At 42.1% G+C, this 26507-nt stretch overlaps 1 protein-coding gene across 2 annotated transcripts in view; it reads left to right on the top strand.

Annotated features, from left to right (window-relative positions):
• LOC121540218 (phospholipid-transporting ATPase IF) overlaps window positions 1–26507 on the top strand; it is a 54666-nt gene that overhangs the window by 8201 nt on the left and 19958 nt on the right. For both annotated transcript variants that reach the window (XM_041848904.2, XM_041848905.1), the window contains exons 2-19: window positions 2827–2943; window positions 3077–3166; window positions 3556–3636; window positions 3800–3907; window positions 5798–5926; window positions 7147–7250; window positions 7475–7522; window positions 7664–7728; window positions 7859–7940; window positions 8078–8228; window positions 16219–16416; window positions 16528–16686; window positions 18526–18704; window positions 19011–19079; window positions 19186–19259; window positions 19463–19566; window positions 20062–20243; window positions 25864–26067. In XM_041848904.2, coding sequence (XP_041704838.1) covers window positions 2827–2943; window positions 3077–3166; window positions 3556–3636; window positions 3800–3907; window positions 5798–5926; window positions 7147–7250; window positions 7475–7522; window positions 7664–7728; window positions 7859–7940; window positions 8078–8228; window positions 16219–16416; window positions 16528–16686; window positions 18526–18704; window positions 19011–19079; window positions 19186–19259; window positions 19463–19566; window positions 20062–20243; window positions 25864–26067 — 2144 coding nt within the window. The remainder of the gene's footprint in view (window positions 1–2826; window positions 2944–3076; window positions 3167–3555; window positions 3637–3799; window positions 3908–5797; window positions 5927–7146; window positions 7251–7474; window positions 7523–7663; window positions 7729–7858; window positions 7941–8077; window positions 8229–16218; window positions 16417–16527; window positions 16687–18525; window positions 18705–19010; window positions 19080–19185; window positions 19260–19462; window positions 19567–20061; window positions 20244–25863; window positions 26068–26507) is intronic.

Genomic DNA, 26507 nt, shown 5'->3' with positions numbered 1-26507 from the left:
ATTTTAATATGATAGGTAAGATATACAAAACCTTGCAGAGAGCCTATCCAACTGACATCAATTTGAACCAAGACTTCAAAAGAACTAATGTTGGCACAAGATGGATGGCATGTTGGAGCATAACTAACGAAATTACAGTTAACGAAAATGTACGCTTAATCCAGTATAAACTAATGCTACTGTTTATTATCTATCCTGTTATCTAGTCCCTTTACCCCTACCTACAGTATATGTACCGTACATAGCTACTTCAATTACCTTGTACCCCTGCACATTGACCCGGTACTGGTAATCCTGTATATAGCCATGTTACTTTTACTCAATATTGTTATTCACTGTGTATTTATTCCTTGTGTCACTATTTTATTTATTTATTTATTTGATATCTTATCTTAACTCTGCATTGTTGGAAAAGGACCCATAAGTAAGCATTTCACTGTTAGGCTACACCTGTTGCTTAAGAAGCATGTGACAAATGCAATTTGAATTGATTTTATTTGAAATTAGCCTATTCAAGTCAATGACACTTCTCTCGTGGGCTGGTCAATAACTTCCTTATTGTAGGGAACTGAATAAAAATTCTAAAATTCAAATCCTAGAATGCTATAGGCTATCCGTATCTTAAAATACATTTCTGTACGCAATTTTCAAAAGAGTCAATTAATCTGGGCCACATGATGGGGAATAATAATGACGACAGTGTGTGTGTGTGTGTCCATTGCTCATGAGTAGTGAGAATGAGTGGGCCACGTCACTGAGGCCAGACATCAACACATGCATTCAATTACTGTCACAGCCCGCCCTCCTCAATGGGCTTTTGTGTTTGCACAACACTCTCACACACCGCTCTCCCATGGGCTTTTGTGTTTGCACAACACTCTCACACACCGCTCTCCCCATCTTGGCCATGTTTACTGCACCCAGGCAAAATCTCTCATCTAATGATCTGCCTGTTCTGCTAACCCCCGAGCACATTCAAAAGCACAGTCTTAGTCCTCCTTGGTGATCAAACATCATCGGTGGTCACTAGTTTGAATCATAGGCTATATGTACTGTATGTGCTGCTGTGGGGAATGTCAGAGTGGATGAGCCGAAAATGTTACAAAGAGTACAGTTATATTTTCAACAGGCAGGCATTTTGACAGAGTTCTTGGGAAATTCTTGTGTAACCAGTATCAGTGTCAATATGGCTGTCTGGGCCAGGGAATGAGTGAATCATCAACACAGCTAATTCATTGATAGACATCTGCATACAGTAACTCCTTGTTCTGAGAATTATTTTCTATTGTTTGGTTTGGCCTTCTACCTTTCTGACAAACTACTACATACTTGGACGAAATTGCTTTTGTCACCTGGTCTGATGTGCCCCTCCTACGCCAATAACTGTCAAGTTATTTCATGCTCTAACAAAGCCTACAACTCCCATGTCCTGAGGGAAATCCAGAGCCCAGCTACATGGAGTGAGGAGCTGTAATAAATCAAAACAGGGTAAATCCATTTGAATTCAATCACTTTTTGACAGCACTCATTCTCACTACTCATGAGCAATGGACACACACACACTGTCGTCATTATTAATCCCCATCATGTGGCCCAGATTAATTGACTCTTTTGAAAATTGCGTACAGAAATGTATTTTAAGATACGGATAGCCTATCACTACTCATTTAGACTAGGATTAGAATTCTAGAATTTGTCTTCAGTTCCCTGCAATAAGGAAGTTATTGACCAGCCCACGAGAGAAGTGTCAAACCTGGTGGCCAACTACAAGAAACGTCTGACCTCTGATTGCCAACAAGGGTTTTGCCACCAAGTACGAAGTCATGTTTTGCAGAGGGGTCAAATACTTATTTCCCTCATTTAAAATGCTAATCAATTTATAACATTTTTGACATGCATTTTTCTGGATTTTTTTGTTGTTATTCTGTCTCTCACTGTTCAAATAAACCTACCATTAAAATTATAGACTGATCATGTATTTTGTTAGTGGGCAAACGTACAAAATCAGCTTTTTTCCCTCACTGTACGGTACATATACTGAAGGTAGGGTTAAAGGGACTAGATAACAGGATAGATAGACAGTAGCAGCAGCGGATGTAGTGAGTGTTTGTGGCATCAGTGTGTGTGTGTGTGGATGTATGTAGTGTGTGTTGGGATGTGAGTGTGTGGGTAGAGTCCAGTGTGTGTGCAAGAGAGTTAGTGCAAAAAAGGGTCAATGCAGGTAGTCCAGGTAGCCATTTGATTAGCTATTTAGCAGTCTTCTTTAGTTGTCTTAAAAGCTGTTCAGGGTCCTGTTGGTTCCAGACTTGGTGCACAGGTACCGCTTGCTGTGCGGTAGCAGAGCGGTAGCATGGCTTGGGTGGCTGGAGTCTTTGACAATTTCTTGGGCCTCCCTCTGACACCGCCTGGTGTAGAGGTCTTGGATGGCAGGGAGCTCGGCCCCAGTGATGTACTGGTCCGTACTCACCACACCCTGTAGCGCCTTGTGGTCGGGTACCTTGCAGTTGATGCAGCCAGTCAAGATGCTCTCAATGATTTAGCTGTAGAATTATGCTAATTCAGTCAAATATATTTTGTTCAGTACAGTGCTTGGTCACTGGCTACAGACTATAATCAGGCTATAATCTAGCCTGTGTGTTTCTGACAGATAATCAGAGTGCAAAGTAGTGTTTGTATTCAAGATGTCTTAAATATAGACTTATAGACACAGTGCTCTTCAAAAAGCATTGGGCTGTCATTTTCCTGCCAGGCAGTCTCTAGGTAAAAGTTGTCCATATTGGTTCTGAGTGAGTGGTTGAAGTTTGACCTCCTCTCTCTCTCCTCCAGGGCTTTGACCCTCCCCATCAAAGTGACACCAGAACGGTTTACATCGCAAACCGTTTCCCTCAACATGGCCATTATGTCCCTCAGCGGTTTGCAGACAACAGAATCATATCATCCAAGGTAAGGCAGAGGTGTTGAATCCCTAGCTTTTGAGTCAAAAGCATCAACAAATGTTCAAGTTACTCAACCACTTTATTTCAGTGTCAAACAACTCACACTCTGACGTTCCTGTTCTCCCCTCCCCCGTCTTTAGTACACCGTTTGGAATTTTGTTCCCAAGAATCTGTTTGAACAGTTCAGAAGAATAGCCAATTTTTATTTTCTCATCATATTCCTGGTCCAGGTAAGGGCTTGCCTCAACACCCAGTCTACCAATTTCTAACTGTTGCTGGCCAATGCGTGACATGACTCAGTTCTATTCAGTGGGCAGTGACCAATAATTGCTGTGTGCTCTTGAGCATACTGTGCCTGGAGGTCCCTAGCAGCTAACCTTCAGTATGCATCAGGCTACACAGAGGCCACACTTTTTGGTTTCTTCAGATATTCTGAAGATTCTGTGGCTGCTACTGTGTCCAATCCTACATTTGTTACTTCGTTATACTTATTCATGATGCATTTTCTGCAATAAAGATGGCATCAGCTTATGAATGGCCAGTGTGTTTTCAGGTTATATGAGGAAACCACATTATTGCCAGCTGTTGTCTCCTTTGACATTATCTCTTTATTTTCCAGCTAATGATAGATACCCCCACTTCCCCTGTCACCAGTGGACTTCCTCTGTTCTTTGTCATCACAGTAACTGCCATCAAACAGGTGAGAGTATTAACATATTTTAATTCCTCTTTTTTTCTTCAACATCAACTGTAGATCGAGCCAATTAAATATGGCTGCTTATCATACACACTTTGTCTAGATGTCAGAATGTCTAGATGGTTTAATCTCATCCCTTCTTTCCTTCCCTCCCCCCACCACTCAGGGCTATGAGGACTGGCTGAGGCACAAGGCGGACAACGAGGTGAACGGGGCGCCTGTGTTTGTGGTACGCAGTGGCAGCCTTGTGCAGACACGCTCAAAGAACATCCGAGTGAGTCACAACACTGTCATAATGAGTCCTGCCTTGTACAGCACACCGTCCTAACACTTGGCAAACCATACACCCACACACAGATGTCACACAAATGGTTATATTTCATGTACCTTCCACCTTTGGCTGGTGCTTTGTACTACTGTGTTAAAGATTTGTCAGTAAACCAATTGGCCAGGCCAGGAATGTGAAACCAAGGTACCACCCACAGACAAGTCTCAGTCGCTATGTTCTTTGCCTAAATGTTGGTTATCTACTCACCAGGTAGTTATTGAATAAGAGGATTTGTTCCCAATTAACAAATGTTAGCCAGATGTAGCTAGCCAACTATACACATCGGTCCCTAATTCAAATGTTTAATATGCAAGTGCATCGGCCCGCGGATCCCAAACCGATCCAAATGTAGCATGCATCGGTCAGAAAATCAATTAAAACTTTACGAATCACCGGTTCACACATTATTTGTTTTCTACCTCATATTTTGTGACAACTGATGTGTCCTCTCTCCTTCAGTGTTGAACTGCATGTAACTGTGTTGACAGTAATTGATCTACAAGTCATGTAAAAAAATGTAAAATAAAATGTGCATGTCGAACAACCCCAGGCAATATCAGTGGCCTAGTCAAACTGTGCCCAGCTTTACGTGCTTACCAACGCGAGGTACATCTGCCTTCCGTGATATTAGGCTTTATTAATTGAGTGACAACCTTTGTAATTTTCTAGGTTATTGTTATCAATGCACTGTTGAAAATTGTGTTTTACCAGAATAAAAGTAAGCTACCGGAGACACAACTCATCTGGGTATACCTGCTGAACGGTGCTTACAAACATCAGCAATAGTTTTTGCTTTATACAATCAATGTATATGGTCATTTTTAGATATACAGGGTAAAGTTGATAATTTCATAATGAGGACACCAGTCACTTTTGCGAGGCACACTGCATGGCCGAAGCAAGAGGAGAAGATCACTCCATAAAAACCTCCAAATGGTCAAGACCATTCAATTTTGAGATGGGGGGTGTAATCCAAAATTGTGCTATATATTCATTGGCTATGTCATAGCTATTTTGTAAACGGTAAATATTCATACATTACTAGCTAAAACACTTAATCTGCAAAAATGACAAGTTAATTAGTGGGTGATGGTGGTTTCAGAACCAAAGTGGGGGTACAAAGAACATAGGCTACATTGCCTCCCGTAATCTGATAGTGGTAGTGGGGTGGTAGATGCCTAGTCTATCTTCAGCTCAGGTGCCTACATAGTGCATACAACATAGACGTACATAATTTATACACACACACACACACACACACAGAGAGAAGTCGGCTCAGACAGATCCAGCTCATGAGTTCCATCAGCAGCAGATTTTAATTTAGAATGGAAAATGAATGTGTTTATGCAACAAATGTAAGTGAATCGAATCGTATCTCATCGAACCGAATCGCATCGCATCGATTCGTTCTCTAATCAAACTGAATCACACTGAATTGTTTCAAACTAAAACGTATCGTTCCTGTATCGTATCAGAGCCCATGTATTCAGATATGTATTGAATCGTCTTGAAAGGGAAAGATTAGCACTCATCTTTCATTTACTTTGATAATACATTTTGAAGGTAAAATAAATCATACATTAAACTGCCAGAAGATTCCAGAAGTGTATTCAAGTGCTGTTTTAGTTTGTTGTTTAACAGTTCTGCAGATGGAATGCATCAGTTTTCACATAGCAAAAACTGGGCTATTTTTAAAACAGTGCATGGTGGCATTCACTATTGAACTACACTGTCCTTGTCTTCAGAAAATATTGGATTCTGAGGTCGTGGATATCATGGGGGAGGTTTGCTCCTCATTCATCTGTTGTGACGTGTCTTTCTGTGCTGTCTGCTCAGGTGGGGGACATAGTCCGGGTGGCCAAAGATGAGACATTCCCAGTGGACCTGGTCCTCTTATCATCGGACCGAGCTGAGGGAACGTGTCACATCACCACCACCAGCCTGGACGGAGAGACTAATCTAAAGGTTGAGCTTTTAATCTTCCGTCCCCGCTCTCACTTTCTTTCTCTCTGAGCCCTAAAAGGATTAGCGTTCCCCTCTCACAGAGGGAGGAAAAACTGCTCTTTTCATGGCCCGTCTCCATCCTTTCATTTCCATGACCTACTACTTATGCAGTCTGTCGAGAGATCGTGTTTTTGCCAGAGGCAATATCTAATTATCTGCTTCTAATCAAAATGCTTCTGCCATATAACAGTTTACTTATTTATCTATTTTTTCTTTAAAAAAATTGGTCATATCATTAAAGTACCAGAGAGCCCACTCTGGAAATGTGACGTGTTTGAAGAGTATATTGTCACAAACAGAAGATATATATTTTTTGGGACAACTGCAATGTATTCTTTCTTGTGCAATCTCAGGAGTGCAGCCTCTCTGTCAGCTTTCTGTGCCAGCTACTTGTCTTTTATGGCTGTTTGTGTTGCAGTAATGACATTAGAATCCAATGGGGGATGGACTAGCTTTCTCACTGAGGGGGTTAGAGCAACGAAAGGTTGCACATGGGTAAAGGCGTCGGCATGCTTCGGTTCGGCTGGTGCCTAGCCGAACTCGGCTAGGTGAACCGAACGAGTGTGCTCGCATACTCCCTTAAAAGACCTTCGCTTGAAAAACAAGAAAAAATAGTCAATAGTACTGTTAGTCCATCTTGACACGCTGTAGTGAGACCCTGCCACAAAATAGTCTGAATTAATCTAAGATAACTCAATAAATCTGTCATTAATTTTGATATTTTTGCAGAGGACATCATAGTCGTGCAATTTCTACATCTAACACAATATTTTTTGGTACAGAATTTCTCAAGTGCAAAAATTTGCATGAAAACGATTCGATAACAAACACTTAATTGAAGAATCCCTACTGTTGACCAATCACCGACAAAGGGCCGTAGACTTCGGTACCGACTTCGGCTTGCCTCGAAAAAAAAATTGTGTGTACGAACAACCGAAAACATCACAGAATGTCGTCATAATATATGTTTCGGCTGGGAAGCATGCGGACGGATGCCTTTAGCCACCAGATTGGATTTTGTCCCTCAAGCATTCATGGAATGATTCAGTTCAATTATAAATGGAAACCTAACAAGCCTCGTGGCTCACTGTCTCATTGTAAATGTTTTATTTATATTCTATAAAATTGCTATCTTCGTCCCTCTCCATGAACATATCCCTACTCTCTCTGTGGTCTTGTAGACTCATTACTCTGTGCCAGAGACATTGTTGTCTCAGTCGGTGTCCAGGCTAGAGGCCCTACATGCTGTGGTGGAGTGTCAGCAGCCAGATGCAGATCTGTATAGGTACGGTACAGTCACAGCTACAGTCCAGAACATAACACCATGCTCTTACTGGCCAGTCAGAATGCTGCGCTCTCCTTTCACTGTCCCCATAACTGAACAGGACCATTTATTATTTTTCAAATTTCTACAGGCCAGAATGGAGGTATTTTTAGGGATTGTTGGTGTTGCAGTTTGTCTGTTACTCTGTAACTCTTCCCACTCAGAAGAAATGTCTCTTCTTTCAGGTTTGTTGGGCGAATAACGGTAACACAACAAGAAGAAGAGATTGTAAGGTGAGATTGCAAAATTTGCCAATTCTAGTTTATTGGATTTTTATCTGAGTTGCATGGATGGAATGGCACATTGTTTCCATTTGCTGGTGAAATAAAAGTTATTATGTTGTATCATTCTTAAATTTGTCCCTGCTTCATTAGACCCCTTGGACCTGAAAACCTGCTGCTTCGAGGAGCAAGATTGAAAAATACCAAAGAAATTTTTGGTAAATGGCTTCTTGCTCTCACTGTTGTCATCATATTGTTTTCTGTCCTCAGTTATGCTCTGTTGTCCCTAGTTGCCCAGTTGGTTGTTGTCTATTCAGGGTTCAGTAAAGATCCACTCTTGATTTGCAGGTGTGGCAGTTTACACTGGGATGGAGTCCAAGATGGCCCTGAACTACAAGTGCAAATCCCAGAAGCGCTCTGCAGTGGAGAAGTGAGCATTAGGACATTCTGCACCTCTACAGCAACACTGAACACTTCTGAGTTTCCTCTTCTCAGATTTCAGGTTCAGCTTTACAGTATGTACTGTACATCTCAGACAGTGTGTATCTTTGGGTGTGTTTCTTTCAGGTCCATGAACACCTTTCTACTCATCTACCTGGGCATCCTGCTGTTTGAGGCCATCCTCAGCACCATCCTGAAGTACGCCTGGCAGGCTGAGAAGAAGTGGGACGAGCCCTTCTACAACCAGCAGACAGAGCAGGAGAGAAACAGTAGCCAGGTCAGTCACTGTCTGAGACACTTTATTCACATTGGTAAATCACTCTCTTAAACAGATTATCTTAGATTTCATAGGATTCTTGGATACTTTATTTGCAAAATGTTTGTTGTTTTTGGGGATAATGCAGTGAAGGTGGGAAGATGTTTTCACTAGGGCGTTGACGGTCATGGAATTTTGGATGATGGTAATTGGCCAGCCAAATGACTATGGTCACTGTAATAACCGTTCGAATAGCAAAGATATAATAATAATGATAATTTAAGACACACATTTTCTCCTCCGCTCCTGACTGCATGTGCTGCTATAGAAATATAATGAATAGAACGGGTGTCCCCATTCAAGTAATTTATGGCATAATAGGGGGACTGGTGCCATTGCGAGGAGCAAAGCAGGAAGTAGAAGCAGGAATTAAAAGCAGAACCTGTACCCATAAATATGTGCTGTGATTTGTTGATAAAAAAAAAAAAGTGATGTAATTGTTTTATCAAGGCATATCAAAGTAATTCGCTTATAAATCAACTTCTTTTAGACCAAATTGGAGGACTGCGGTATCAGGTTACATATCCACAGTCATTGGAGGCTCGGGAGTCCCCACTTTATGCTCATTCACTGATCGGAATGTCAGATCGGAACGGTACATCACAGGCACACAAACCAAATAGCGCTGCAAAGCTGAGAGTCTACTGCAGCGATAGGAAGTAGTCCCATCGTTCTACAACAAACACACATCGATTTACACTGAGTACACAAAACATTAAGAACACCTGCTCTTTCCATGGCATAGACTGACCCGGTGAATCCAGGTGAAAGCTATGATCCCTTATTGATGTCACTTGTTAAATCCACTTCAATCAGTGTAGATGAAGGGGAGGAGAAAGGTTAAAGAAGGATTTTTAAGCCTTGAGACAATTGAGACATGGATTATATATGTGTGCCATTCAGAGGGTGAATGGGCAAGACAAAATATTTAAGTTCCTTTGAACGGGGTATAGTAGTAGGTGCCAGGCACACCGGTTTGTGTCAAGAACTGCAATGCTGCTGGGTTTTTTACGCTCAACATTTTCCTGTGTGTATCAAGAATGGTCCACCACCCAAAGGACATCCAGCCAACTTGACACAACTGTGGGAATCATTGGAGTCAACATGGGCCAGCATTCCTCTGGAACACTTTCGACACCTTTTAGAGTACATACCCCGACGAAATGAGGCTGTTCTGAGGGCAAAAAGGGGGATTTGAGCAGTGCACCAGGAAATGAGTTGGAGTTTCCCTGAACAGTAGTTATATAAACAATTAATACAATAATAAGGCAGCTGAAATCTTATAGCATGTAAATTGTAAAGTTGATTGTGAGTACAGTGCATTCGGAAAGTATTCAGACCTCTTGACTTTTCCACATTTTGTTACGTTACAGCCTAATTCTAAAATGGATGAAATGGTTTTTTCCCCCTCATCAATCTACACACAATACCCCATAATGACAAAGCAAATTTATTCAAAATAAAAAATTGAAATATTACATTTACATAAGTATTCAGAGCCTTTACTCAGTACTTTGTTGAAGCACCTTTGGCAGCGATTACAGCCTCGAGTCTTCTCGGGTATGAACCTACAAGCCAGTCTGAGGTCCTGAGCGCTCTGTGAGAAAGATTTTTTAGTGGACTATAAGATAAAACTGAGTTAATCACGAACATATAGTTAAAATTCTCTGTTGTTATGCAATAACTTAATTGGGTCATTTCACTGTGTGTGTGTGTGAAGTGGGGATCTGACCTAGGGTCAAATTGCTCTCTCTTACCTAATCCATGGCTGTCTTACCTTATCAGAGACTGAAACCAGACTGTTGCCTAATGCATCTCTCCTCAGTGAACCTGTCATGTCCAACAATCAATCTCCAGGTCAAGCTCGGGAGAGCTGGAGTTGAACAGAGTTTAAACTAAACATGAGTGTTTTTGCAAGATAAGGGATTGATTGATTGTAGCCGCCATCATAGACAAAGGAAGTGGGCAGAGCGATAGAGAGCGGGAAACTGAAGAAGGAGGGGTTTTGAGCTAGAAGGGAAGAGAATGGGACTATATAGATGGGGAGCAGAGTGAGAGAAGGGGGGCTACTCTGCAGACCAGCCTGACTTTGTTGAATTGTAATAAAGTCAATCTTGATTCTACAAAAACTCTGGAAGAACTTAGATTTTTAATAAAGGATAGTGATTATTTTCCACATCATCTGGAGCAGGTTTTCATCAAGGATCTTTCCCTAGATCATCTTTCCCTAGATCCTGACTAGTCTCCCAGTCCCTGCCACTGAAAAACATCCCCAAAGCATGATGCTGCCACAACCACGCTTCACCGTAGGGATGGTGCCAGGTTTCCTCCAGATGTGATGCTTGGCATTCAGGCCAAAGAGTTCAATCTTGGTTTCATCAGACCAGAGAATCTTGTTTCTCATGGTCTGAGAGTCCTTTAAGTGCCTTTTGGCAAACTCCAAGCGGGCCTTTTACTGAGAAGTGGCTTCCGTCTGGCCACTCTACCATAAAGACCTGATTGGTGGAGTGCTGCAGAGATGGTTGTCCTTCTGGAAGGTTCTCCCATCTCCACAGAGGAACTCTGGAGCTCTGTCAGAGTGACCATTGGTCACCTCCCTGACCAAGGCTCTTCTCCTCCAATTGCTCAGTTTGGCCGGGCGGCCAGCTCTAGGAAGAGTCTTGGTGGTTCCAAACTTCTTCCATTTAAGAATGATGGATGCTGCTGTGTTCTTGGGGACCTTCAATGCTGCAGACATTTTCGGGTACCCTTCCCCAGATCTGTGCCTTAACACAATCCTGTCTCGGAGCTCTACGGACAATTCCTTCGACCTCATGGCTTGGTTTTTGCTCTGACATGCACTGTCAACTGTGGGACCTTATATAGACAGGTATGTGCCTTTCCAAATCATGTCCAATCAGTTGAATTTACCACAGGTGGACTCCAATCAAGTTGTAGAAACATCTCAAGGATGGGCAATGGAAACAGGATGCATCTGAGCTCAATTTGGAATATCATAGCAAAGGATATGAATACTTATGTAAATAAGGTATTTCTGTTTTTTATTTTTAATACAAAAAAAAATCTAAAAACCTTACTTCGCTTTGTCATTATGGGGTATTGTGTGTAGATTAATGAGGAAAAACATTAATTTAATCAATTTTAGAATAAGGCTGTAACGTAACAAAATATGGAAAAGGTCAGAGGTCTGAATACTTTCTGAATGCACAGCATATGTAGATTTATATTTTTAAAGTTCATAGCATATGACATTTGAAGATAAAATCTACAATGTACAATTTTTCATACTATTTACTTTAGCAGTGCATACTAGTGCAAAAAGTGCATACAAATCATAGATAAATAAAAAATACAAAAAATATTAGCTTTCTAACAGTATAAGGTATTACTAGGTACTGTTCGTGGCCCTCCACTTAACATTAGAGTTCAACATTAACATAATTCTATACAACTCTATTGTATCTTTATTTTATTTATTTTTAAAGATCAGCTTTAATATTGCAGATTGTCACTTCCATCAATGTAATTGTCTGCATCACTTCCAATCCCCCATATCTTTTTTTCTCGCAAATATACAGTTGAAGTCGGAAGTTTACATACACCTTAGCCAAATACATTTAAACTCACATTTTCACAATTCCTGACATTTAATCCTAGTAAAAATTCCCTGTCTTACGTCAGTTAGGATCACAACTTTATTTTAAGAATGTAATATGTCAGAATAATAGTAGAGAGAATGATATATTTCAGCTTTTATTTCTTTCATCACATTTCCATTGGGTCAGAAGTTTACATATACTCAATTTGTATTTGGTAGCATTGCCTTTACATTTTTTTACTTGGGTCAAACGTTTCGGGTAACCTTCCACAAGCTTCCCACAATAAGTTGGGTGAATTTTGGCCCATTCCTCCTGACATAGCTGGTGTAACTGAGTCAGGTTTGTAGGCCTCCTTGCTCGCACACGCTTTTTCAGTTCTGCCCACAAATTGTATATAGGATTGAGGTCAGGGCTTTGTGATTGCCACTCCAATACCTTGACTTTGTTGTCCTTAAGCCATTTTGCCACAACTTTGGAAGTATGCTTGGGGTTATTGGCCATTTGGAAGACCCATTTGCGACCAAGCTTTAACTTCCTGACTGATGTCTTGAGATGTTGCTTCAATATATCCACATAATTTTCCTTCTTCATGATGCCATCTATTTTGTGAAGTGCACCAGTCCCTCCTGCAGCAAAGCACCCCCACAGCATGATGCTGCTACCCCGTGCTTCACGGTTGGGATGGTGTTATTCGGCTTGCAAGCATCCGCCTTTTTCCTCCAAACATAACGATGGTCATTATGGCCAAACAGTTCTATTTTTGTTTCATCAGACCAGAGGACATTTATACAAAAAATACGATCTTTGTCCCATGTGCAGTTGCAAACTGTAGTCTGGCTTTTTCATGGCGTTTCAGGTTATGTCGATATAGAACTCGTTTTACTGTTGATATAGATACTTTTGTACCTGTTTCCTCCAGCATCTTCACAAGGTCCTTTGCTGTTGTTCTGGGATTGATTTGCACTTTTCGCATCAAAGTACGTTCATCTCTAGGAGACAGAACGTGTCTCCTTCCTGAGCGGTATGACAGCTGCGTGGTCCCATGGTGTTTATACTTGCGTACTATTGTTTGTACAGATGAACGTGGTAACTTCAGGCGTTTGGAAATTGCTCCCAAGGATGAACCAGACTTGTGGAGGTCTACAATTCTTTTTCTGAGGTCTTGGCTGATTTCTTTTGATTTTCCCATGATGTCAAGCAAAGAGGCACTGAGTTTGAAGGTAGGCCTTGAAATACATCCACAGGTACACCTCCAATTGACTCAAATGATGTCAATTAGCCTATCAGAAGCTTCTAAAGCCATGACATCATGGCTAGGCCACTCCAGGACCTTAATGTGCTTCTTCTTGAGCCACTCCATTGTTGCTTTGGCTGTGTGTTTTGGGTCATTGTCATGCTGGAATACCCATCCACGACCCATTTTCAATGCCCTGGCTGAGGGAAGGAGGTTCTCACCCAAGATTTGACAGTACATGGCCCTGTCCATCGTCCCTTTGATGCAGTGAAGTTGTCCTGTCCCCTTAGCAGAAAAACACCCCCAAAGCATAATGTTTCCACCTGCATGTTTGACGGTGGGGATGGTGTTCTTGGGGTCATAGGCAGCATTCCTCCTCCTCCAAACACGGCGAGTTGAGTTGATGCCAAAGAGCTCGATTTTGGTCTCATCTGACCACAACACTTTCACCCAGTTCTCCTCTGAATCATTCAGATGTTCATTGGCAAACTTCAGACGGGCCTGTATATGTGCTTTCTTGAGCAGGGGGACCTTGCGGGCACTGCAGGATTTCAGTCCTTCATGGCGTAGTGTGTTACCAATTTTTTTCTTGGTGACTATGGTCCCAGCTGCCTTGAGATCATTGACAAGATCCTCCCGTGTAGTTCTGGGCTGATTCCTCACCGTTCTCATGATCATTGCAACTCCACGAGGTGAGATCTTGCATGGAGCCCCAGGCCGAGGGAGATTGACAGTTCTTTTGTGTTTCTTCCATTTGCGAATAATCGCACCAACTGTTGTCACCTTCTCACCAAGCTGCTTGGCGATGGTCTTTTAGCCCATTCCAGCCTTATGTTGTTCTACAATCTTGTCCCTGACATCCTTGGAGAGCTCTTTGGTCTTGGCCATGGTGGAGAGTTTGGAATCTGATTGATTGCTTCTGTGGACAGGTGTCTTTTATACAGGTAGCAAGATGAGATTAGGAGCACTCCCTTTAAGAGTGTGCTCCTAATCTCAGCTTGTTACCTGTATAAAAGACACCTGGGAGCCAGAAATCTTTCTGATTGAGAGGGGGTCAAATACTTATTTCCCTCATTAAAATTCAAAAAAAATTATAACATTTTTGACATGCGTTTTTCTGGATTTTGTTGTTATTCTGTCTCTCACTGTTCAAATAAACCTACCATTAAAATTATAGACTGATCATTTCTTTGTCATTGGGCAAACTTACAAAATCAGCAGGGGATCAAATACTTTTTTCCCTCTCTGTACTTAGCATTCGAGAGCTGACTGATCTCATAAGTTTTTGTAGTGCAAAAATAAATGAAGGATCCAGCTATGGTGGTAATTTGTGTTATGTCTGACTACAGAAGTATTGCTTGTCCATGTGCTAGCTAACAGCAACAAGCCCAGACGAGCTAGCTAAACGTGGTGTAAGCATCCAGCAGTGATCAGCTGGTGGTTGCGTAGTAATGGCGTCACCAGCCCGAACTTTAATCGCTGTCCGGGGTTTCCCTCGACCCAGCTCGAATTTGAGAATTCCATTCGAGCCAGCTCGAATTTGGCCCTAATTTTAAGTGCCAGAGGAAACAGGGTTTAACTGGCCTCCAATACTCCACCCGCTAAAACCTCCCCCATCCCAAGTTGGGTTGTCATCCCAGTGACTGTCTGACCACCCCTATACACATGGATCCTAGGGCCTTTGAGAGCTAGGGGCCCATCCTTTAAAAAAGAGCACCTGGTGCCACCTACAGTACAGAACCAGATTCGCAGCCAACAGCATTTCTAATGCCTTCACCTCAGTTGTAATGCATCTAGTTATTTAAAAAAGATATATATTACAAAATCTTGCATATCTTAATTCATTCCCACAATTGACTAATAAGTGCGTAATAATATAAGCACTTCTACGAAGGATCGTTACCTATAACAAGGACTGGCAGTAGAAAATCTAAAATATTTGTCAATAGATGTGGGATGCATACACTGATTCACCCTACCCCTTCCACACAAACACTTCTGCCCCTCTCTCCCCTTCCACCCATAGATCAACTCCACCCACACACACAACCACAAGCTCAGATGTTCAACAGTTGTTTCATCCCGAGCCCAACTCAAGAGAAGACTTGATGTGTGAATGGATATACAGTTTGGCTGATTGAGAAGGCATGCCAAATTGGAATGGGAAGATTTGATTAACCAATATCTAGTCCTAGCAGGGCAACAATAATATGCCTCTTCTCAGATTGTCCATTCTCCCGCCCCATGGGTTACTGCAGCCAGTGTTGCCAGCACTGCCACTACCTGGGTGGGGGTACTCCACCGGAATTCCCACCGGCTAGGTATGAGGTCGTCAAGGTTCTCATAAGCAGCTTTGAGAAAATCCTTGTATATTATGCTCACCCATCCAGGAGCTTTGGCTTTTGGACGAACCCTGCAAGACATGCTCAGATTCTTGAGGGGGCGGTGCTGCTTTAGTGGGTCTTTGACCGCGTTCACATTTCTGTCTTGGCTGCGTAGGCTACTTGCAGTAGGCCTATAAAACGGATAAGGACTTCTCCTTGGTGGGTGGGTCGCTCAGGTGGGTGTCGAGGATATAAGGTTGGCACCATTCCATCGTGATAGAAGAAAAAAAATGTATATATATATTTGTATTTTACTTTAAAATGTATATCCCATATCTGCGCAAAAGTGAAGACTCTCGCTCTGTCACAACTCCTGCTCACAGACACACATGGGCTCTGGCATTTGCAACCATTTTCCTTACTCACTCACTTTTCTCATCAAACTTTCCCAATCACACAAAACACACGGGCACCCCATCTTCCAACACACCCGCACTCCCCCCACATATACACCCATACATACCCACATACTGTGCCTTCTATGTCTTCTGTTTGTAGTGTTTTTATTTCTACCTTGTTGATTCCTGCCTAATTCCTGGCTTTAAGTACTTTTGTGTTCCAGTTTCTTGTATTTGGAGATGTTTTATTTTATAATACTATAAATACTATAAATTAAAAATAGAATACAAATTATTTTACTACAGTCCCTAACTTTAATAGTATAGGTTATTTGTAGTTTATTTCTTTATTAATTGTTGTATTTTATTATTTCCCAACCACTTCCTTGTTGACAGATCCTGAAGTTCATCTCTGATTTCCTGGCGTTTCTGGTCCTATACAATTTTATCATCCCCATCTCACTCTACGTCACTGTGGAGATGCAGAAATTCCTGGGCTCGTTTTTCATTGGCTGGGACATGGATCTCTATCACGAGGAGAGCGACCAGATGGCTCAGGTCAACACGTCCGACCTCAACGAGGAGCTGGGACAGGTCCGGACATAAAGCACTTCACTATTGGTCTCTGTTAATGGCGCCACCATGCTCAGCGTCATAGCAGAGTTTGTGTGTGTGTTATGAACAGCCTCTGTGTGTGTGTTATAGGTGGAATACGTGTTTACGGATAAAACCGGCACCCTGACGGAGAACGAGATGCTGTTCCGTGAATGTTCAATCAATGGTATCAAATACCAGGAAATCAATGGAAAGCTTTTACCCGAGGGAATGACGGATGACTCGCCTGACGGATCTGTGCCTCCTCTGGTAAACACCATTAAAACCTCACGTGCCCAAGTGACTTGCGATACAGTATTTATTCATTTGTTGTCTGTGCATTCATTAAATATACAATTGAAGTCGGAAGTTTACATACACCTTAGCCAAATACATTTAAACTCAGTTTTTCACAATTCCTGACATTTAATCCTAGTAAAAATTCCCTTTCTTAGGTCAGTTAGGATCACCACTATTTTAAGAATGTGAAATGTCAGAATAATAGTAGAGAGAATGATTTATTTCAGCTTTTATTTCTTTCACCACATTCCCAGTGGGTCAGAAGTTTACATACACTCAATTAGTATTTGGTAGCATTGCCTTTAAATTGTTTAACTCGGGTCAAACGTTTCGGGTAGCCTTCCACAAGCTTCCCACAATAAGTTGGGTGAATTTTGGCCCATTCCTCTTGACAGAGCTGGTGTAACTGAGTCAGATTTGTAGTCCTCATTGCTCGCACACGCTTTTTCAGTTCTGCTCACAAATGTTCTATAGGAATGAGGTCAGGGCTTTGTGATGGCCACTCCAATACTTTGACTTTGTTGTCCTTAAGCCATTTTGCCACAACTTTGGAAGTATACTTGGGGTCATTGTCCGTTTGGAAGACCCATTTGCAACCAAGCTTTAACTTCCTGACTGATGTCTTGAGATATTGCTTCAATATATCCACATAATCTTCCTTCCTCCATCTATTTTGTGAAGTGCACCAGTCCCTCCTGCAGCAAAGCACCCCCACAGCATGATGCTGCCACCCCCGTGCTTCACGGTTGGGATGGTGTTCTTTGGCTTGCAAGCATCCCCCTTTTTCCTCCAAACATAACAATGGTCATTATGGCCAAACAGTTATATTTTTGTTTCATCAGACCAGAGGACATTTCTCCAAAAAGTACGATCTTTGTCCCCATGTGCAGTTGCAAACCGTAGTCTGGCTTTTTTATGGCGGTTTTGGAGCAGTGGCTTCTTCCTTGCTGAGCGGCCTTTCAGGTTATGTCGATATAGGACTCATTTTACTGTGGATATAGATACTCTTGTACCTGTTTCCTCCAGCATCATCACAAGGTCCTTTGCTGTTTTCTGGGATTTATTTGCACTTTTCGCACCAAAGTACGTTCATCTCTGGGAGACAGAACGTGTCTTCTTCCTGAGCGGTATGACAGCTACGTGGTCCCATGGTGTTTATACTTGCGTACTATTGTTTGTACAGATGAACGCGGTACCTTCAGGCGTTTGGAAATTGCTCCCAAGGATGAACCAGACTTGTGGAGATCTGCAATTAATTTTCTGAGGTCTTGGCTGATTTCTTTTGATTTTCCCATGATGTCAAGCAAAGAGGCACTGAGTTTGAAGGTAGGCCTTGAAATACATCCACAGGTACACCTCCAATTGACACAAATTATGTCAATTAGCCTATCAGAAGCTTCTAAAGCCATGACATCATTTTCTGGAATTTTCCAAGCTGTTTAAAGTCACAGTCAACTTAGTGGATGTAAACTTCTGACCCACTGGAATTGTGATACAGTGAATTATAAGTGAAATAATCTGTCTGTAAACAATTGTTGGAAAAATAAGTAGATGTCCTAACCGACTTGCCAAAACTATAGTTTATTAACAAGTAATTTGTGGAGTGGTTGAAAAACGAGTTTTAATGACTCCAACCTAAGTGTATGTAAACTTCCGACTTCAACTGTACATGGTTAGCTCTGCATTTCAAACCATGTGTTAAACAATTATTCATTGACTGTCCTCATGGGTTTGGACCCTCGCAATGGTTTGATAACTCTAGGTACTGTTCTCATGTCTGTCTCTCTCGGTCTGTCTGCCACCTCTCAGAGTCGGGAGGAGTTGCTGTTCCTGAAGGCAGTGTCGCTGTGTCACACAGTGCAGATCAGCTACGAGCAGCCAGGCGACGGCCCGGCGAACCCATTCTCCCACGCTAACGGCTTCTCCTCCCAGATGGAGTACTATGCCTCCTCGCCGGACGAGAAAGCACTGGTGGAAGCCACTAAAAGGTACCCAGGAGGATAGCTGTCATGTCTCACTGTTCAACCCATTTGTACTGTTGTTGGTAAATCAAATTCATATATATAGCTATATGACCAGTGCTGGTCTCACAGGTCTTTTTGGACATACAAGCACTCAGACAAATTAACATTTATTGAGACAAATAGTTTTAGAGGTTCACCACATTCCAGACCACAGTCTGCATATTACAGTTATGGTCATGGGTTATGTATGGGCAACAGTCTGCATGTTACAGTATTTATGGTCAGCAATGTCACATGAAACAATTTAATTGTTTTTGATTTGATTTGCAGGATGGGGATTACCTTTATTGGTAGCCATGGAGAAATTATGGAAATAAAAACATTTGGAAAGTCAGAAAAGTAAGTATAATTTTCTATGGTTAAAAAGTCAGACATTTTATGTAGATGATGAACCTGTACTGTGCATAGAAAGTGATGTACTACCAATTATTCCCTTGTCCCACAGGTATAAACTACTCCATGTACTAGAGTTTGATGCAAACCGAAGGAGAATGAGTGTCATATTACAGACACCCTCAGGTACAGGGATTTCTCTCCATATTAGACGAATGGCTCGTTCATAAACATATTTGGATTTCATTACATTATGTAACCCACCTTTGATTTGGTCCTGCAACATTATTCAGTTCATTTCCCTAACTGTTACTGCTACCCTGTATTTCATATCTGGCCCATACTCACTATGACAATTCATTTGCAATATATTTTATCTATTGCTATAGGGGGAAAAGTACTATTTACAAAGGGAGCTGAGTCCGCCATTCTTCCCTTTACTACAAGTGGAGAAATTAACAAAACAAGAGTACATGTAGATGAATTTGCCTTGGTGAGTATACCACATCACATCATATTAGACAACGCACTATTTCCAGCCCTTATGTACAGCAGATTTTTTGCTACGCTGAATGCTATCTTTTATTATCTGTGCTGAAGAGTCCACCAGTGCAGCTGGGTCGCCTCCTGTCTGAATTGAACACATGCGTACTTGTATGCTCACACACACACGGACACACTCAAACACCCCATTTTCATTCCACAAGATTGGAGGTAAACTAAACACTATATTTAAATGGCACTTTTATTTCTAAGCAAGGGGTCTCATGGCCGATTGCCTCTTTTTTTACTGCAGAGTAATGATTACTTGTGGGTCTTTCCCCCCAGACTCCCCAAGCAAAGCAATACATCTTGCAACTTAACAGTCACTTTATCCAGACATCAGGATCTACAGAGAGATTTGTTTTTGATTTGTGACTGGCAGGCGTGTGGTTATTTGATATAAAGCCAGTCTCTGACAGCTACTCGGTTTCTTCCCCCTCTCCAGAAGGGCCTGCGAACGTTGGTGGTGGCCTGCAGACATTTCAGTGTAATGGAGTATGAGGAGGTGGACCGGCGGCTCCACAAGGCCCGCACGGCCCTGCAGCAGAGAGAGGAGAGGCTGGCCGAGGTCTTCAGCTTCATAGAAAAGGACCTGGAGCTGCTGGGAGCCACCGGGGTGGAAGACAAGTATGTCAACAACACTGTTTGGTGTCTGTCTGGTCAAGGGTTAGCTCATTATGAGCTCCAAGCAATGATATCAGAAAGGGTGGGCTATTTGAGCACTCGATCAGTAGAGTTTAACACACATACATGTATGTATGTGTATATATACACTACCAGACAAAAGTTTGGACACACCTAATCATTCAAGGGTTTTTCTTTATTTGTACTATTTTTTACATTGTAGAATAATAGTGAAGACATCAAAACTATTAAATAACACATGGAATCATGTAGTAAACAAAAAAGTGTTAAACAAATCAAAATATATTTTATATTTGAGATTCTTCAAATAGCCACCCTTTACCTTGATGACAGCTTTGCACACTCTTGGCATTCTCTCAACCAGCTTCATGAGGTAGTCACCTGGAATGCATTTCAATTAACAGGTGTGCCTTGTTAATTTACATTTACATTTTAGTCATTTAGCAGACGCTCTTATCCAGAGCGACTTACAGTTAGTGAGTGCATACATTATTATTATTATTATTTTTTTTATACTGGCCCCCCGTGGGAAACGAACCCACAATCCTGGCGTTGCAAACGCCATGCTCTACCAACTGAGCTACATCCCTGCGTTTGAGCCAATCAGTTGTGTTGTGACAAGGTAGGGGTGGTATACAGAAGATAGCCCTATTTGGTATCCCCTGACATCAACCCAATTGAGATGGTTTGGGATGAGTCGGAAGGCAGAGTCAAGGAAAAGCAGCCAACAAGTGCTCAGCATATGTGGAGACTGTTGGAAAAGCATTCCAGGTGAAGCTGGTTGAGAGAATGCCAAGAGTGTGCAAAGCTGTCATCAAGGTAAAGGGTGGCTATTTGAAGAATCTCAAATATAAAATATATTTTGATTTGTTTAACACGTTTTTGGTTACTACATGATTCCATATGTGTTATTTCATAATTTTGATGTCTTTACTTTATTCTACAATGTAGAAAATAGTAAAAATAAAGAAAAACCCATGAATGAGTAGATGTGTCCAGACTTTTGACTGGTACTGTATGTGGACAACCCTTCAAATCAGTGTATTCGGCTATTTCTGCCACACCCGTTGCTGACACGTGTATAAAATCGAGCATACAGCCATGCAATATCCATAGACAAACATTGGCAGTAATTGTGTTAAGTGCTGTTATTGTGAAGTGGAAACGTCTGGGAGCAACAACGGCTCAGCTGCGAAGTGGTAGGCCACACAAGCTCACAGAACGGGACCGGCGAGTGCTGAAGCGAGTAGCGCATAAAAATCGTCTGTCCTCGGTTGCAGTACTCACAAACTGCCTTTGGAAGCAATGTCAGCACAATAACTGTTCGTCGGGAGCTTCATGAAATGTGTTTCCATGGCCGAGCAGCCGCACCCAAACCTAAGATTACAATGCGCAATGGCAAGCGTCGATTGGAGTGGTATAAAGCTCGCCGCCATTGGACTCTGAAACAGTTGAAACGCGTTCTCTGGAATGATGAATCACGCTTCACCATCTGGCAGTCCGACGGACAAATCTGAATTTAGTGGATGCCAGAAGAACGCTACCTGCCCCAATGCATAGTGCCAACTGTGAAGTTTAATTGAGGAGGAATAATGGTCTGGGGCTGTTTTTCATGGTTCGGCCGAGGCCCCTTAGTTCCAGTGAAGGGAAATCTTAACGCTACAGCATACAATGACATTCTAGACGATTCTGTGCTTCCAACGTTTTGGCAACAGTTTGGGGAAGGCCCTTTCCTACTTCAGCATGACAATGCCCCCATGCACAAAGCGAGGTCCATACAGAAATGGTTAGTCAAGATTGGTGTAGAAATTGACTGGCCTGCACAGAACCCTGACCTCAAACCCATTGAAGACCTTTGGGATGAATTGGAATACCGACTGCAAGCCAGGCCTAATCGCCCAACATCAGTGCCCGACCTCACTAATGCTCTTGTGGCTGAATTGAAGTAAGTTCTCGCAGCAATGTTCCAACATCTGGTCGAAAGCCTTCCCAGAAGAGTGGAGGCTGTAATAGCAGCATAGGGGGGACCAACCCCATATTGATGCCCATGATTTTGGAATGAGATGTTCGACGAGCAGGTTTCCACATACTTTTGGTCATGTAGTGTACCTGCAGCACTCCAGGATCAGGATTGCTTACCTCTGTGGTAGGTGTGAAGACACCAAAAAAAAAATGTTGGTGGGAATGGGCTTACATAGTTTTACGTGGCTTAGTGCAACCAGCAGGCGTCAGCTACTGTGACAATTTAAGAATGTAACAGGCTGTTACTGCAATTTCAGCTGTTTCAAAAACATTGCTCTGGTATTACCATTTATACTGTAGGAGTGTTGAGCTTAATGAGACAATTATTTTTAGAGCCTGAACGATATATCAGTTCACCAATATTATCTGCTGATATTGGCTTTTTACCGCTATATCGGTATCGGCCAATAATTCCACCGATATTCAATAAATAGGATGAAGAAAAGCTACATGTCATACTTATCTGAATGAACACTTCTCATGATGTCATTCATTTCACAATGTAAGAAATCAACATTTGAAGCATATTTCTTTGACAATTGCTGATTTTAATGGCAATTTATGAGAATACAGTGTGTAAAAATTACGCTGTATATCGGCAGATACAGTGAGCTCCAAAGGTATTGGGACAGTGGCACAAACAGCAAATGCATCCAACAAATGTGTAGAGTCACAAGCTTGATGTAGTCGTTGCGTGCTATGAATATGGGACCAAATACTTAACTTTTTACTACTTTAATACACAAGTGAATTTGTCTCAATACTTTTGGTCCCCTGAAATGGGGGGACCATGTACAAAAAGTGCATAATTTCTAAACTGTTCACCCGATATGGATGACAATACCCTAAAATTAAAGCTGACAGTCTGCACTTCACCTCATAGTCATTGTATCATTTCAAATCCAAAGTGCTGGAGTACGGAGCCAAAACAAAACAAAAATGGTCACTGTCCCAATACTTTTGGAGCTCACTGTATATCGGCATTGGTACATTTTGATCCCCCAAGAATCTGTATCGTACCCAAAAAAAACATTGGTCAGGCTCTTTCTGTTTACAGTAAGTAAGCACTCCTGCTCGGAGTGGGGCAACTGTCGAGTGAGTGTCATGCACGACCTCTGGATGTGATAATTTTTCAGGTTTACACCAGTATTGTCTCTTGAGAATTGATACCTCTCTAAAATGTCCCTTTGCTTTCGTCAATGTGAAAACGGTCTTGAGGTTCAGCCATTGTTAAGATGGCACAAGTGGCAGATCGCTTCCTCCTCTGTTCCTTGTCAACAGATGTTTTACCTTGACAGCACATTGTGACTCACCAGCGCCGTGCAGCAGCCTCCATGTGTAGGGGGCCAGGGGCTGGGCTCAACCTTCCTGGGCCTAATGCGCTTAGCCACTCAAACATGACTCATGCCTTTCTACATGCTGCCCTGCCTAGTGTCATACGTCAGTCACCTAGTGTGCTGCTGCTTAGCAGAAAGGCATTGCAAGCATGCTGCTGGAAGGAAGAGGGTGCTCTGAATTTAGGGATATAGGCTCTTTTAATAGTGGTTAGAGGGGCTTCAAGGCAAGCCTTTACGAAGACTCAGGATCCAATATTCTTGCTCGTTTTTTGCAATTGTGTTGAGGGGGCTGTTGCAATGAAATGTAATGGGGCGTATCCATGCTCCATTAAAACAATTATGTAACAAGGGCTCACTTGCCATTAGCTGCCTCTGGGTTAGTTTTGCATGCATCTTAAAATGACTATCCACGTCTATGCTGATTACTACATGTATTACATAGAATGCCTCAGACTTGTCCACTGTAGCTCCATGTCAGTCACACATACTGAACAGAGTGACCGTGGAGACACTGAAGCAGAGGCAGTCTGGATTTGGTCATTGGTCAGTGAGTGGCAATCCAGGAGAGACTTTCTGTTGTCGTTGGCATTTTGTGTGTGTGTGCGCACGCTTGCTCTGCAGTGAGATACAGACAGCCCACACCACCATTCTCTCTCTCGCTCTCTCTTTCTCCTTCCTCCGGTAGACACGGTGCGCATAGAACTCCTCGCTTAGAGGATGCTGCTCTGCTCACCCCAAAAAATATTTGAAGGAACAAGCCTCTACATTATTGAGGATATGATCAATCTTAAGCACTCTCTCTTTAGACTCCTAATCAATCTGGCTTTACCACTTAACTTTAACATTTCTATCTCAACATCATCTCTGTATTCATACTGCAGTGCTGCTAGTGTACAACATGCTTAGAGTGAAGGTGGACAGATGTAAGATTACATCTGGCTGTTTCAATAATTATTGGAAGCACATCAAACTATGTCTGTGTATATCATCATTGTATCAATGTCATTTTGACTGGCTGAATTGCACATTTTTTGTATTTATTGTTTTCTTTTTCTTTTTTTTCTTTTTTTTTCTTGGGGGTAGATCAGCATTAATATTGCAGATAGATTGTAACTTCCATCAATGTAATTGTCTGCATCACTTCCAATCCCCCATATGTTTCCCCGCATATATATATATATATATATACATACACACCATCCATATTGAATATTCAACCCTGAATACAGGATGTTCTTGTTTGTTTACTTACACTTATTAACACATTCTTCTTACTTACTCTTGGATGTATAATAGGCGATGTTTGGCATTTTCAAACAACTAGATGCTTCACCACTTGAATACAACAGCCTTGGTTGTAAGCAGGCAGCTTTAATGGGATATCATAGAGCAGAGGTTTCATTAGTTAACCCCCTAAGGGCCTCAGGTTCTCGTTCCGACCATCTCCTTAATGTAATTATGTTCACATGGTTAGTTGATTGACTAATGGCCTGGTCTGACTATGACATCTAATTGATGCCCTCGTTACCTCTATTGATTGTGATATCATATCAACATCCATAGCAAATTAAATGGTCAATTAAACAGAATTAAGTGATTGGTTTGAGTCATGATGAGCCACACCCTACATAGTTACTTCAGGAGTAACTGATCCTCTGTAGCTCAATTGGTAGAGCATGGCGCTTGTAACGCCAGGGTAGTGGGTTCGATCCCCGGGACCACCCATACGTAAAAATGTATGCACACATGACTGTAAGTCGCTTTGGATAAAAGCGTCTGCTAAATGGCATTATTATTATTATTATTATTATTATTATTATTATTATTATTATTATTATTATTATTATAGGAGGATGATCTCAACACACTCCTATGGAATATGGATGTGTGCCAATTAGCTGCAGCAGCATTAAAGGGTCAATCTGCAGTTGCTACATCCAACTGTGGATTGGCCCTTTTAAAGCTAATCAGATAGGTTAAAAGTGCAATCAATCATTTGTTTCCATTCTGGGTTAGCGGGATAAAACATTTGAAGCTGAAAGAAACAGACTCACACACACATAAAAAAAACATGATTCCCTTTTCTGCAATCATTGTGCAGTACACTCATACAGAGCCTGCCCCTCAGTCATACCGGGGCGATTCTGTTTCCCGGAAATTAACCCACCTTTGGGGCTACCTTTTAGTTCTTTATATGGCATGGAGGCTAACGTGCTGTGACTGGTGTGTGTCTGTGTCCCCAGGCTGCAGGAGAAGGTCCAGGAGACCATTGAGGCGCTTCGCCTGGCCGGGATCAAGGTGTGGGTGCTGACCGGGGACAAGCACGAGACGGCGGTCAGCGTCAGCCTGTCCTGCGGCCACTTCCACCGCACCATGAACATCCTGGAGCTGGTGCAGCAGAAGTCTGACAACGAGTGTGCCGAGCAGCTCCGACAACTGGCCAGGAGGTAGGACACAGTCACTCACATCTACCACCATGTCTCCCCATGCCATTCACGTCAGTCACTCACCATGTCTGTGGTCCATGTTGTGTCCTGGGTTAACTAGTCTACAAGCCCTCATCAGCATGTTAATGTATTCAGGGTAATATACAAGTCTGGGTGCAATAAAGAACTATAGGAGGCAGAGTTTAACGTCATATTTATATGCACTGTAGACGTGTGTGTGTGTGTGTGTGTGTGTGGTTTTACTATCCTTGTGGGGACCAGAAGGATAATAAAACAAGGAAAATTCAGACAAGTGGGGACATTTTGCCGGTCCCCACAAGGAAAAAGGCTTTTTTGGGGTTAGAGAAATAGGATTTTGAATGGGAATCAATCAATTGTTTGGTCCCCACAAGGATAGTAAAACAAGTGTGTGTGTGTGTGTGTGTGTGTCCTGAGGACCT

Source organism: Coregonus clupeaformis, chromosome 26 (assembly GCF_020615455.1).
Source record: "Coregonus clupeaformis isolate EN_2021a chromosome 26, ASM2061545v1, whole genome shotgun sequence".
NCBI classification, from domain to species: domain Eukaryota; kingdom Metazoa; phylum Chordata; class Actinopteri; order Salmoniformes; family Salmonidae; genus Coregonus; species Coregonus clupeaformis.
This window is presented reverse-complemented; position numbering and strand designations above follow the sequence as displayed.